Source organism: Chiroxiphia lanceolata, chromosome 7 (genome assembly GCF_009829145.1).
Source record: "Chiroxiphia lanceolata isolate bChiLan1 chromosome 7, bChiLan1.pri, whole genome shotgun sequence".
NCBI classification, from domain to species: domain Eukaryota; kingdom Metazoa; phylum Chordata; class Aves; order Passeriformes; family Pipridae; genus Chiroxiphia; species Chiroxiphia lanceolata.
The window spans coordinates 22,936,867-22,950,910 of record NC_045643.1 but is presented as its reverse complement, the minus strand read 5'-3'; the positions used below and the strand labels follow the sequence as shown (position 1 = coordinate 22,950,910).

At 39.0% G+C, this 14,044-nt stretch overlaps 1 protein-coding gene across 3 annotated transcripts in view; it reads right to left on the bottom strand.

The window, feature by feature from the left end:
* The window catches only part of ITGB6 (integrin subunit beta 6), a 49,995-nt gene that overhangs the window by 25,345 nt on the left and 10,606 nt on the right, over nucleotides 1-14,044 (bottom strand). For 2 of the 3 annotated variants that reach the window (XM_032693723.1, XM_032693724.1), the window contains 8 exons: nucleotides 9,411-9,475; nucleotides 8,891-8,967; nucleotides 8,067-8,146; nucleotides 5,135-5,339; nucleotides 3,972-4,218; nucleotides 2,941-3,106; nucleotides 2,242-2,403; nucleotides 1,385-1,480 (listed from right to left, as the gene is read on the bottom strand). In XM_032693723.1, the coding sequence (XP_032549614.1) occupies nucleotides 1,385-1,480; nucleotides 2,242-2,403; nucleotides 2,941-3,106; nucleotides 3,972-4,218; nucleotides 5,135-5,339; nucleotides 8,067-8,146; nucleotides 8,891-8,951 (1,017 nt within the window). In that variant the 5' untranslated portion in view covers nucleotides 8,952-8,967; nucleotides 9,411-9,475. The remainder of the gene's footprint in view (nucleotides 1-1,384; nucleotides 1,481-2,241; nucleotides 2,404-2,940; nucleotides 3,107-3,971; nucleotides 4,219-5,134; nucleotides 5,340-8,066; nucleotides 8,147-8,890; nucleotides 8,968-9,410; nucleotides 9,476-14,044) is intronic. The other variant, XM_032693725.1, reaches the window with a different exon arrangement.

Here is a 14,044-nt window from a genome sequence, read left to right as displayed (position 1 = left end):
CTCTCTTTTCCCCTACGCCTTCTTTCCTTTTTTCCATGTGGTAATCACACCAGAGGAGCACCTCTCTCCTCATTACTGTACTTTTGTTTTTAATGAGGAATGTTTTGCAAAGGTTTTTCCTTTGGAAAGCCAAGCTTATTGTATTAGCAGGATCACCCTTATTGACTCCCTCTCAACCAACCTGAATAAATTTGGAGGAACAATTTCTCTCTGCTTGTCTCCTTTCACACAGCAGTAGTACATGGCCAGGCAGCCAAGCTTAGGCTGCAAAAACCCCTTATTATCCACACTGAACTCAAATCTAGAATTTCTTTTGGCATGGGAAAATTTCTTTCCTGAAGCAGGACTGGACAGAAAAAGAAATAAGAATTGCCAATATCCATCCTATTTTATCTTAGATGGCTTTTGCTCACATTCACTGTAAGAACAGTGAAGCAGCTGTTGGCAGCTTTGCCTCAGCTCACAGCTGGAACATCCAGCGGGTCAAAAGTAGCAGAGGCCTGCGGGAGGGCTTGTAACTGTGGAGGCTGAAAACAGATGCCTGCACAGATGACTGATGGAGCTGCAGGTATAAATTATATTTGAGTTATTAAAAATATGGATTTTGTATATCTGTAACCACTGCTCCTCTGCTCTCCCCTCTCTCCTGGCTCCCGTTTGCCATGACATGAATTCACAGAGCAGGAAATTGACTTCACTGAAGAGGATTCTGCTAGTCCTAATGTCCAAAATTCCTGTAATGAAGTGTTTTCCTTCAGTAGTCATGAGGACCAATATATGAGGAAAGAGGACCTTGTCCATCATCTTCTTCACTTTTCATCTTGATGCTAGTTTCCTACTAGTCTCACTGGAAAGTATCATAGAAATAAAAGAAAAATGGAAAAAACCCCAACCAACCAACCAACCAACCAACCAACCAACCAACCAACCAAAACACAACACCCCCCCAAACCAAAAACCAAGAAACCCAAAACCCCAAAAAACAAGATCTCAGATTTGAGCATGAAAACAACTGTATGTTTCAGAGTGTGTTCTTTTCTTATAGAAGGTTCAACTGTCCTCTAGCCTTATAAAATACAGAAGACTAATCCCAATGATCACACTGAAGTTTAGCAATGCTTAGTTTGACAATCCTTGACTTAAAAGATTAGTGTGATTCAACTTGAAATCCAATTTAAAAGTTACCTAAGAATGTCAAAATCAATACATGAAGAAGCACTTCTTAAGCAGAAGAGCTTTCCTCCAATATACGATTTCCTAGTTATTTTTAATACATAAATATCTTGCAGAATTCAGTCCTTAGTACTAGAATTACTGTATCAGCTGTGCAAAAGGGTGAACTTTAAAACAAATACCGGCAAACTGAACATTTTAATTTGCTCACCTCATATGTGTGAACTTGCTCATTCGTTACAGCAAAAATTAATAGAACATTGTTTTGCACAAGTTTGTCAATTAATTGTCCAATTGTGGGATACTCCTGCAAACAAACAGAAGAGAGGCACATCAATCTGTTTCTCATGTGCTTCCAGTTACTGTCTGTCTCTCCTGTGAGAACACACATTCAAGTGATCATAATTAACATTATGTTCAAGTGATCATAATTAACACTGTGTTCTCTGTGTAGTACAAACTATAATTAGGAATACATGTATACAAAATAGAAGATAGTTTATATAATTTCCTCACATTGTTTTTAAGGAAACTCCTCTAAGAAAAGTATAGAGCCTGCTTCCATGCTGGGAGATTTGGCTCAATAGCCTCTGTTATCTATATATTTAATCCCAAGAATAACACTGCACCAGAGCAACTGGATATTTGTCCTACACTGAATAGTGTATGTATTCGGTATTTTTGAACAATGAATCTTAAGCTGGTAAATCATCCTACAGGAACAGTGTCCTGCAAATCCCTGAACTACTCCTGAATTCACACCCTTTTAGGGAACATGATCAAGGAGGAAATACTAGTCAGTCCAATTCTATGTGCTTTCCTGGTTAGCAAAAATCAGATTTGCTCTTTCTTTTTTCTTAGTTATAATCTATCCTAATTCCATACAAACACACTTCTCTGTTTCCTGAAACGTGCACTTACAAATAAATAGACTACATGAAATACCTGCATTCCCCAGCGTTTATACATTTCAGTGTTAAAAGTATAATTCATTAATTTTTTAAGTTGCTCATATTAGTCTTTAAATTTCCAGAATGTGAGAGTTGTACAGAATTCATAGTTACTTGCCAGAACAGTTGACATGGTATATTCATTATTGTGGTCCAAATGACAGTTCCCATCATTAGGAATAACAATTCCTGCCAGTTTACTGTCCATCCCAAAATGGGAATCAGCATCACTCACAAACACCAGCAAATGTAGAGAATCATTCCTCCATCCAATTTTTTCCTGTCATTTAAAACACATCAATTTAGCAGACTATATTGCATGACAATATAGAAAAGTAGCAAAATATTTGGAGGACAGCACCTCAAAATAAATGAAGCGCATAATTTTCAAGGGAGTGTCAAAGGCAACACTACGTCTCTTAAAAGATGATGTTCATTCCATTGTCTTTGGCTAACATTTTGTCTCCCCATCCCTGTGTTTAATAACACAGGCTGGCCATATTCATGTCAATCTGCTTACTACTCTTAACAAAGTTAATGAGAAATATTTGAAGAAAAAACAATCAAGAAAACAGACACAGTAATTATACAGTTATTTGGGGTTATTTATCCCTGGCAATTAAAAGGAAACACTAAAATATTGCAATGTGCAATGTGCATGTTTACAGCCAAAACTATTTTAACGCAAATTTAATGAGGCTCTTGGATGGCATTAAAAATTCTTGAAAAATATTCTGCCACTTTGAAATACCACCATATAATACTAGAAGCAGTAATACATGGAATAATTAATATTATGCCTAGAAATTTCAATTACCTTGCAAACAGCTGCCTGCATAATTGCATCAAATCCTCCCTCTGGAGTGTCTATATTAGCAGAGATTCGCTGTACTTTCACAATTTCATTGAATTTTTCAGCATCATTTGTTAGCGGCAAAACATGTTTATATCCAAAGGTGGGTAAGCACTCGTATGGTACACTTCTGCAAGAAAAGTGAGACAGCTTATGGACAATACAGAGTGACAATTCACTACAATGAACACTTCAAAGGCCTGCCTGGATTAGTTTTTGGCCATGTATCTCTCTTCTGTGCCTGAGAAGATCTAATGAAAAACATAAAATAATTAAAGAGCATCCAGTAAATTGGGCAATGGAAAAAGGTCTGCATAAGGGTTGGGAAATGCCTCCTAGAGCAGTAATTCAGCCAATTACAAAAGTGCAGCCCTTGCCATGCACCCTGCTGTGTCTTTATTTCATATTCTGAAGCACATTAGGACCTGTAGTTCCTTAATGACATTCAGAGAGCACCACCAAGCTGCTGCAGTCCTGCTGCAGACTGCAGAGCACAGTTTCTCCCTCACAAGGGCTAGGGTAAGGGCAAGGGCAGCCTGGGTTTAGGCAGACTGCTAGACCTTTGGGGTGGAAAAAAACCAGGAAAACAACATTGATGGCTAAATGAAACTGATATTCTGTGTTGGGTTTGAGTTTGCAAATCCTTAGTTTGGTGTCATAAAATTCTTATATATATGTATTTTTCTTCTGGAGAATTAAAGAAGAGTATATAACTATTCTGCATATCTGTTTGTTAATGCATTAAGCACATTTGTCACTAGCAGCAAAGACTAAAACACACAATCAGTCCCAGATTCCTCTCTCCAAATAACATCATACTCAACAGAATACTGACCAGAATTTAAAGAAACAAATCTTGTTTCACAAACTGACTCATTTACAGCTGGAAGAGGGCAGAGGTTCCAGTGAGGATGCTTAATTGAATTTTATCCAAAAGATTAATATTATGACTTAATGTTGGCATGCAAACAGATGTCGGGACTTTCCCTGCCTACCTGCAAGGGTTGTTTATTTCTGCAGCTGTAGTTTTGATAAATGGTGAAACTGGTTTTTCAACAAAAGATCCAAACCCCAGTCTGAAGTTGCTTGTCAGTTTTGACATTTCTTTAGAAAGAGTTGAACCCAGTTCTTTGATTGTATTCAGATCATCATCCATGGAGGCTGAAAGATCCATGAGGTAATAGAGATCAATTGGATAATCTTCAGTCTGGCGAACCTTGATCTGTATTGTTTCTTCATGTCCTATAAAGTGGGATACACATCAGCATTTCTAGGCAGAAGGTATGAACAATGTCAATTTCTTCAAAAACTTCTATATGGTGAAAATTATCTAGTATATTCAATAACCAGCAGTATTAACAAAATAACTTTAAAAATTCTTTGTCAAGAAAAATCTCAAATGAGGGTCTGATAAATTTAAATTAAAGCAGTTCTAATGTTTGGGGCTTTTTCCAAACAGTTCTGCAGTAAAGTCATAAGCACAGAATTAAAACTGATTGCTATAATTTGAAAAAATATGAGAACATCTTCAGCAGTATACAGCTGTAGAAAATTTAGATGTGAAGCTAATTAAAAGTAAAGGTAGAGCTTATGGGTCCTACCATATACTTTAGAAATTCAAAGAAGGCCACAGTGTACACATAAGCTTTATTCTCAGTTCCAGCACTATGACATGACCTAACTGGATGTCTCCTACTCTTCTTTATTTCAAATTTTCTCCAGGAAAAATTCACATGTGAAGGACCCCAAAGTAGGTCTGGTGTGTAACCATAAACATCACTGGTACCTTGTAAATCCTCAAAGCAAGATTTTACGCTGCCTCTGAGATACGCTGTTTGCCAGACCAGCAGAGGAGAGGCAAAGGAGGTGGGCTCAGGAGGAGCCAGGGGGTTTCATTCTATTCCCGCCGCCTCAATGGTAAGAGAAGATAAGAACTAAAAATATGAATCCCTACTTTTATGATGTACCCAGCACTTCTGAAAGTATTTTGAACTCAGTCAAACCTAGTTTTCATGTGATGTGTCAACATATAACTCTGGACTCAACACAGGTTTTCATCTTAATTCTGCCAAGATTTTTATAGACCATTCAATATGAGAATCTTCAGCATATCACATTGTCTGAAAAAAATATCCCACATCTGTGAACTGTGACTTACCTGGTCGCAGCCTGAGAGTTAATTTTTGAGGAGAAATCTGTGTGACATCAGAATTGTTCTTCTGGATTGATGTAGTTAGGGGCTTGTTTCTGTGAATTTCTACTTCTGAAATGGGAAATTCAATCAAATTCCACTGGCATCCTTTTGACAAAAGATTTTCTGGGGTATCACACCTCCCATGAATTCCAGCCGACTCTGTGTAATTCTAAGGCAAACAGGAGAAAGAAGGGATGAATTAAATGTTTTTCGTGACTAGCCACCAGCATCTGACAGATGAAAGGTGAGTCCAATGCAGGCAACAGAAATAAAAATGCGAGTTACTGTAAACTAGTGCAGAATTAGATCTAGGTGGCACAGAAACCCAAATTTGCCCTGTATGGATCATGTCACACAGGCGCATAATTAACGTAACTTACACCGACTTGTTGTCCTGGGAGAAACTGCCCTATTGTTGGGGAATGGGAATTGTGCCACTCACTGCATTTGGCTTTTCACAGTGCTGGGAATGATAACACAAAGCCCCTCTGAGCCTCTGTTTTTTCTATTACAGAATTATGCCACAAATTCATCAGTCTTTCCTAAACAGTTTTGAACTGCTGTTCGAACCACATCATTTAATAATGGAAGAGGTCTTGCAGATAATAAACCCCTAGACATTTTGTGACAAGTTGATTGTGGGGTACCAAGTGTTCACTGTTTCTCTTTTTAACTGACCTACTCTTTCTCCACAGCACTCATTTAACATGTTCACTGAAGCATGTAGCAAGTCCTTGTTCCTCTCCCTGGTGCCCAGCAAGCACCACAGCCTGCCCCCGCTGCTCCCCAGCACTAGTGCGGTTCCCGGCATCCCCACATCTATGTTTTGCCCAGTATCCCACTTGACCTTCTTCCATCCAGAGGCAGTCACAAGCCTATTAATATCAGTTGGATATCTTGCAGTTTACTTCTGTTATTCAATTCAAAGCATTGATATGCATTCCTTTCCACAACACTGCTACATGGTAGGTACTAACCTCATGTAGTGGTGAGGTTAATGGTTAGTTTTAAAAAGCGGTTTCTGTGTCTTATTACCATTTCCCAGAGCTATGTCTGGAGCTTAGATCCTCAAAATCAGTCAGCTGTCTCCTAAAATGGAAACTGCTCTGGCCTGCAAGACCTTTCTAATCAAAATCTCGGTAATGCCTGGCCAAACCAGCTCTGAAACATTTAATTCCTGGCTGATGGTTATGGGCCCATGCCATGGGGCCACTCTGCTCTCCTACGTTTGGGCAAGCAGCCTGGGTTTCAGCCATTAAACCACAAATATTCTTTGAATTCAGTCACTGAAAAAATTTCCATCCAAAGCAAAGCAAATTTATTTAAACCTGTTAAAACCAGAACTATGACCCTTTTTTTCTACCAAAACATCACCCTTCATGCCTGAAAATTGTCAGGGATCTTATATATTTTGGTGGAAGCAATGTTGAGACACCTGCTGGGAACAGTGGTTTATTATTCTTCAGACCGAAATGGATGCCTCTGCTCAGGCAAAACTCTCACCCAATGCGTCTTGAACACAGAGCTCATATAATACATGTACCATTATAAAGCTTTCACAGGGAGATCCATATCATCTCCTTTAGTTACACAGTTTGTAACTTTTCAAAACATGTGTGAAGAGACAACCTCATATTTCAAATACAATTACAAGGTGTGTTTTTATCCTACTGAAAAAAGGGATTTCTTTGGAGGTGCTTGTGTTTGTTCTGACGCTAAAACTTCTATGTCTTTTGCACTCTTAATGTGCTGTTCTCTAGCAAACAAGTGAATGAGCTTATGAACAAAATAAAAAATTATGTTTACTACTCTGAAGTTTTCAGTAGTTCCACAGTTTTGCTTTTGTTTGGTTTTAAATCAATAAATTATATTGGGCTTTTTTTTCCTGAAAAGACATGGCAGTAGTCAAAATTATGTGATCTCATTTCAATAAAATCCTGTTGCAAAAGGCAAAAGACATTTCTTAGAAAACTTATTTTTTAAAAAAGTGCAGTTTGGTCTTTGTGAGCTATTTCATAAAGTAGTATGTTAGTCCCATCCTAGGTATCATTTTGCTATACACTAAAGCAATAAATACCTTTAGTAGCAAAGGTGCAAATCAGAAACTACAATGAAAAAGACGTTTTATTTCTCTATTACTTCTGTCAAGTTTTTAATTGTGATAGCTGGCTAACTCACTAACATTAATGAACTAGAATATTCACTGTCAAGTGGGGAGATATTATTTAGCATCATTTACAGGTAAAAGTTTTAGAAGCAGAGATGTGAGTTCACTTGCCCAAGGTTACACAGAAAACTTGAAACAGATGTACAGGAAACAAATCCAGATATATTTTTAAGTCCAATATTTTAGCGAAAACACATCTATATCATACTAATTATAAAACTAACACTATCATCGTACTTAAAGTCCACCACAGATTAATAATTTCTGTATGCAAATTTTTCATCTGCAAACTTACACACTGTTTACACCTGCAAACCTTCTGTTTACACTGTCTGGCTTGGCACGTAATATGTAAGATACAGTCTGGACTCTGACTTCATGTCTGGAGCTTCATCATTGCTATGGGTGAGTCACCCCTCAGGCTGATGAACTGAGCCCCTCTAATAGTACTTTTATTTCTGCCTTAGATGAGGAAGGTTGATGTTATTGGGTTTTTAAAAAAAACAAACACAAACCAAAACCAAAACAAAAACAAACCAATCACACTCCAACAATGAATAATAGACCATGAAGGGTAGATTCAATTCCACTTCTGATCCCCAGGAAGGCTTCACTAACTGCTGTATGTACTACAAAAACACAGGCTGACCCAATTAAGTCAATACTTCATCATTCAGAGTGACTACAAAGACTTCAAGTCTTACTTTGAATTTTTTTTTATCACCGTACCTCTTGCAAACACCAAGCGCAGTGTGGTCCGGAAAGCAAACAATCTTCACAAGTCACTGCGCTTTCCTGTGAACAGGTCCCTATATTTAAATCCAAGAAGATAAAAGGCTATTAATAACATGCTTAATCATTCAATTTATGAAGAAATGAATAATTTAGAGAATGTGGGAGGTGAAAAATGCACATGTTTAGCCATATTTAGGATTACTGATAAAATTCCTTCTTAATGGTAGTTCTATTGGTAGAAGATTAACTCTCTAATAAAGATTAAAACCTCAGAATTGCTGGCAATCAACATACTTACTTTTGCATGCTTTATGGGTGGCATTCACTGAGAGCAGGCTAACTTGTTTTCTGCAGTGCACCTGATAAAGTGTTACATATGTTTCTGGTATGGTGTAGGTAAGTACTTTCCAACATAACCAGGGATATTAAAAGAACAGATTTATGTTCACTCTATATGCTTAAAATTGCTTCACTTAGCTGTGTGGGTACTTAATATGATTTTTATCCGTTGTGCAAGTATCAGTGAAACACTCAGTCATATGTATAATATTACAGTTTCTCAGCAGATCAAACTGTGATTAGTATAAACGAAATTGCTCAAATGTCTGTCTCTTTCGAACATGTTGTGCTATGTAATGACCACCAAATCATAGATGAATTGGTAGTGTAGCCCTACAGCAGTCTGTCAAAAAAAAAAAAGTCATTAAACAGAAAGGAAGGATTAAATACAGAAGACACAAAGCTATTTCATTTCAACTTCAGGCAAGAAACAATGCAGAAAAGGTTTTGAAATGGATCTCCCTGCCCCTGAGCCTTACCTTGCACTTGGTTATTTCTTTGCAGGAATAGGAAACAGAGGCAAAGCAATTCAATCCCCATTCGTTTTCAGTGCTGGCTGCGTGACAAAAAAGTATTAGCTTGTTAATTATCATCTGCGTAAAGGTAGAATGTCGTAAAAATTATACATTCCTGGAGGGTATGTTTTCACCTACACCAGATTGCGAGGAAACTTCAACCCCAGCAGGAGGGACCATGAACAAAAGTGAAAACAAGGACTACCTGGGCAGGTAAAGAGGACAGACTGTGCATACAGTAACGTGAACATGGTTATCACTTCCTTGTTTTCCTGGACTCCTTATAAGGTATACAGGGAAAATTCATTCAGGTGAAGACTTCTGTCAATCCCAGTCACTCTGGGTCCTAGAGCAACCCAGCCAAGAGACTCTGTTTGTATGTGTAAAGCAAAGCTTAAAAGGGTCCTTCAAAATAACACCTTTAATTGTTCACCGAGGGAGTGCATTGAAGAGATGGATCATTACAATTGCCAAGTGAGTATACCTGGAGAGATGTAAAAATCCCATTTTTTCAGATTTCCTGATGTGTAGGGAAACTCGTAAGGGCAACTGTGAAAAAAACAAACAAACAAACGAAAAGCAAAAACCAAAAAGCAATTACATATTAAAATTGAGGACCTGGTTTCAGTATTTCAAGATACATAGTAATTGATTTTATTAATATTCCAGACTGAAAGGGAAATGCTGCAGTTGTGTGGTTTTTTAATATGTAGAAGGAGGAATAATTGCATTCCCAGTTCTGCAGTTAACTTGGAAAAAAAATCATGTCAAAAAAACTCTGCCTAATAAGTCACTGAACATTCTATAGCACAGATACAACTGCATAACAAGTTATTGCTATCTACTCTTTCCCCTTCCCAACCTGAAATGAATGCAAAATATGCATTTCTTACCACCTTATTAAAAGGAAATAAAATTTCTTATTTGTACGTTCCATTTCTTCCCATCTTTTCTGCTCTGCTATTGTCTGTTTTGAAAACCATTTGTTCAAGACAAGTCCTATCTGTTCATACATGCTTGCAATAGACTACATGGGGCAGCATAAAATTCTAATTTAGTAATTTGTGTTGCTCGCCTGAAAACATATATCCTTTTTCTCTGCAGTCAGAAATCCTACTCAAGTTAGCTCATAAGGACTAGGTTGCTCTCACCAAGCAAGAGAGCTGGCAAGATCAGACCCCCCCTTTTCAGACTGGTAGTAACTGCACTCTCAGGGCAGGATGTGAAAGTAGGGATGGGTCTGTACTAGTTAAACTCCTGAAACACTCCTGGGCATTGAGGCTAACTGGCACAGAAAGACCTGAGTTCATTCCAAAGTGCCTATTGGAACCATTTTAGCAACCAAATTGTGCCCAGAAATTGTTTGCAGTGAGTGTTAATTGGAAGAGGTCAAATTCATGCCAGGGAGCATTTTAACAGTTTAATAGCATAGACGATCTCATTCCAGTGCCTGGAAATATTCCCAGGCCCATCCAATTTTACTAGTATTTACACAGTCTATGGGTAGTTTCAATAGCAGCTCAAACTGGATTACATCAGGACTACCTTTGCTCTGCCCTGGTGTTCCCACCCCTTCGCTCTTACCAGGCAGTGCTCATGTCCAAACAAGCAGTGAGCTGTTTCATACTGATCCAACTAAAATCCAATCACCTACTATGGGGAAGGTGGGGGGCTGTTTTTCATCTGGGTGGGTCCCTTGAACCCTGTGACTGTCCAGTCCAGAGTGCAAGGCAGAGTTGGCAGGAAAGGTGGGAATATGTTAGGCTGAATTTAGCCCAGTTTAGGCTGTTGTGGAACCATATCCTAACATTTCTATTTATAACAACAGTCCTAAGTCTCCTTCAACTGCTCTCTATACCTTGGAGTGTCCCTTGTAAGGCACTTGTTCAGCTTTCCTGTGGCATGAAAAAAGCATTGATTAGATTATGTTCCCTCAGCTTGTGAAGACACAACTCTATCAGAACGCTGTAATTACATAAGGTCAAAAAGAAGTGTAATCAACTGAAAATGTTTGCTCTTACTAAAAAAAAAAAATCCTCCTGTAAGTGCCATCTTATTTCCCTGTTTGTAACTGTCATTTGTGTGCGTGTCCTTTAATATTGTTGCTGTGTCGACAGCCTTGCAGAGCTCCAAAACCCAGCGCTTTCCCTTTCAATGTAGAAGGTCACCTTGTAGCTCTTACCAGCCTCTGGTAATGTAACACTTCAAAGCATGTGCTCAAAGGACTCAGTGGCAGTCCTTCAGCCACCAAAATGTACCAGCCACCAGCAGTGTCCCAAATTAAGGACCAACCAGCCGAACAGCTGGCAATTAGCAATTGCTTATTCTTAGATTCAAGATATCAGACTTTTAAGTGTAGAGAGAATGAATAATACAGCCTACACAAAACTTACAAATTCTATTTGATATTATCACTTCCCCATTTGCTTGTGAGGTAATATTTTATATATGTCTTGGCAAGGACAGCATGGCTGGAGGCTAAGTGCGTGCCTGCCTCTGAATGGGGTGGCTGCCAAAGACTATCTGCATAAGTCTTTCCTGAATAAAATAGCTAAGTTTCTGCAAATTATTAGGAACAGACCTCCCCAGATTGTCTGGAGAGAGCAGAGAAGAAAAAGAAAGTAGCAGAACTAACAACAATAAAAACACACAGGAAAAAGTGTGTAAGAAAAACTTATCTAAAAGTAAGTTGGTCAGGAAGTTCCTCTACTAGATGGATGCTTTATTGGCTTTAACTATCTCTAGAAGAATAGAATTTCAATCTGGAGTAGCCATGCTGATGTGGGAAGGACGTGTAAAATCCTTTGGGGTCCTGGCATTGCTTGATTTGACAAGGTTTCCATCCTTCATAAGGTTTTTAAAAGAGTCTTGTTTCACTCACCCAAATTAAAGGTATCAATTCAATGAGATACAACAAAAAGGTAGCTTAGAGTACAGTCATAACACAATTACTATTGTTTCCATCATTTTGGAGCAAATTCTGGTTCAGTTAAATCAGAGTTACAGTTTTATAATGCCACATCAGAACAGAAAATAGTTGTTTATCTTTCACTATGGGCAATGCTGCAAAATGCAAGTCTGTGGCTCTTTAAAAGATAATAAAATCTGTATAGGTTAAAACCCTTAGTACCTTTTCACCCATACCTGGCACTTATAATACACAAAGATAGCACAGATCTCTCAGTTTCACATACAACCCAGCTCTTAACTCCCAATGCTCTTCTCACACACACACTCATCCTGAAAGCCTTGAAAAATATGGAGTAATTTAAAGTCTGAATGTCCCCTGGGCTGAGATGATTCTCAGAATATTTACAAAGGCAGGGGGAGGCATCTCCTGCACTTCAAAAAACATTTCTCCCTTCTGGTGAGAGGGAGTCTCCCTTCTCTCCACCATATAGAGCCACCATATTCACCTCCTCAATGCATCTTTAAGAGGCAAAGGGCTGAAATTCGTAGGTCAGAGGCAGGTTACTTTGTACTTGAAACATCTGGTGACTTTATTCTCTCCCTGGTTGGCTTCCCAATCAAATTGGACTAAAAAGCTCCTGAAAACCTCTTAGTGGGGAATCAAAGTAGACTTTAAAGTTTTGGTCAAACTTTTTAACCCAAAAGATAGTAGCTGAAAAATATATACAAAAGTCTGCAGGTTAAAACACTTTTTTCTTGAATAAGACATATGTTCCATAGCTGTATAGTCAAGTGCTTCCAGGCTCTTGGGCCAGCAGAAATGGAAAGCATTTTCTTTGGAAAGTCTGAGCAGAAATATATGCCTCAGCAGCCTGACAGACACAGTTCCAAAGATGTTTCAGAGGATTTCTGTCAGTTAGCTAAGCAATGAAGCCTGAAAAAAGTTTCCAAGCTTGAAACTTTGATTCATCTCTAAAGAGCTAAAGGAGATTTGAGAGTCCTGAAAACAGGCCAGTCCGCACAGACAGTAACCACAGACAAATACTGCAGTGACACTGGAAGGACTGTCCTGTCTCTGCCTTTGCTGCAGGACAGGTCTGACAATGCTTTACAAAGAGCTGGTAAAAACATTTAAAGAGGAAACAACAATCCCTAACAAACAGTTGTATTTAATGGGGAAATTCACAGTAATGGTGAATATGACTAATCAGCAATTTTTTTTTCAGTTGATACTACCTGCTATCTCTTTCTTTGTTAATCACCATGGCAAGAGACGGGTACTGCTCCAACAGCAAATGGCATCCATCCAAAGAAACCACTGTAAGCATTCAGGTCCTGTATAAGTGACATGGAGCCTGTTGTAAGCAAAGGTCTGAACATACAGGGATGGAGCTGCTTCACTCCAGCTCCTGTGTTTTGGGGTGTACAAATATCATATCCCATTAGGAGCCTAGGACCAAAACACCCCTCTGTAGGGTGAGCCACAGAGGCCACCGAGATGTGGCCGGGCATATGGAAAGGCAAAGGTCTCCAGGTGCTGTTTCCAAGCATGCCTATGCACAATGGAGAGCAGATTTGGAAGAAGAGGAGTAGTATCTGTAGCTCCTTCCAGAGGGTCACAGAAGATGAAGAGCCACATAGAGGAAAGGAATTTTCCCCTCCAGCTCTGATCAAAGCAGGGTGTTTGGGATTGGTGACTCAGGCCGTGATTCATGCTCTGGTCTCCTCTGGTTTCCGGAGCAGCACACTGCTGGTGGACGAGGGCAGAGAGTGAAGTCAACAACCTACCTCTGAACAAACAGAGAGGAAGAGAAGGAAGGAGGAGGAATTGCTCACCAACTGTGCAATGAGCAGCAGGCAGGCAAGTCAGGGTGTTTTCAACTCATGTTTACCTTACCCACAGCTCGGCTGGTTCCAGCCGAAGGCATGAGCAAATTCTGTTCTTGGTTTTCTTGGCATGGGTAAGCACCCTGAAAGATTTGTTTGCTTTTCAGATTTGAATACACTCTCACACCCAAAGCAAAATAATCAAACCTCTGAACTGCAGAAGGGCTCAGTTGGAACTGTAGGAAAATCACCTGGCATTGGAATAGGACTGCCAACCAGCCTGTGACACTCAAATCTGGCCAGGGACTTCCACACAGCCCATCAAATCTGGCCTTGGTTTCTGTCTGTTTTTCATGGTTACATGGTACCTCTTATTTTCCC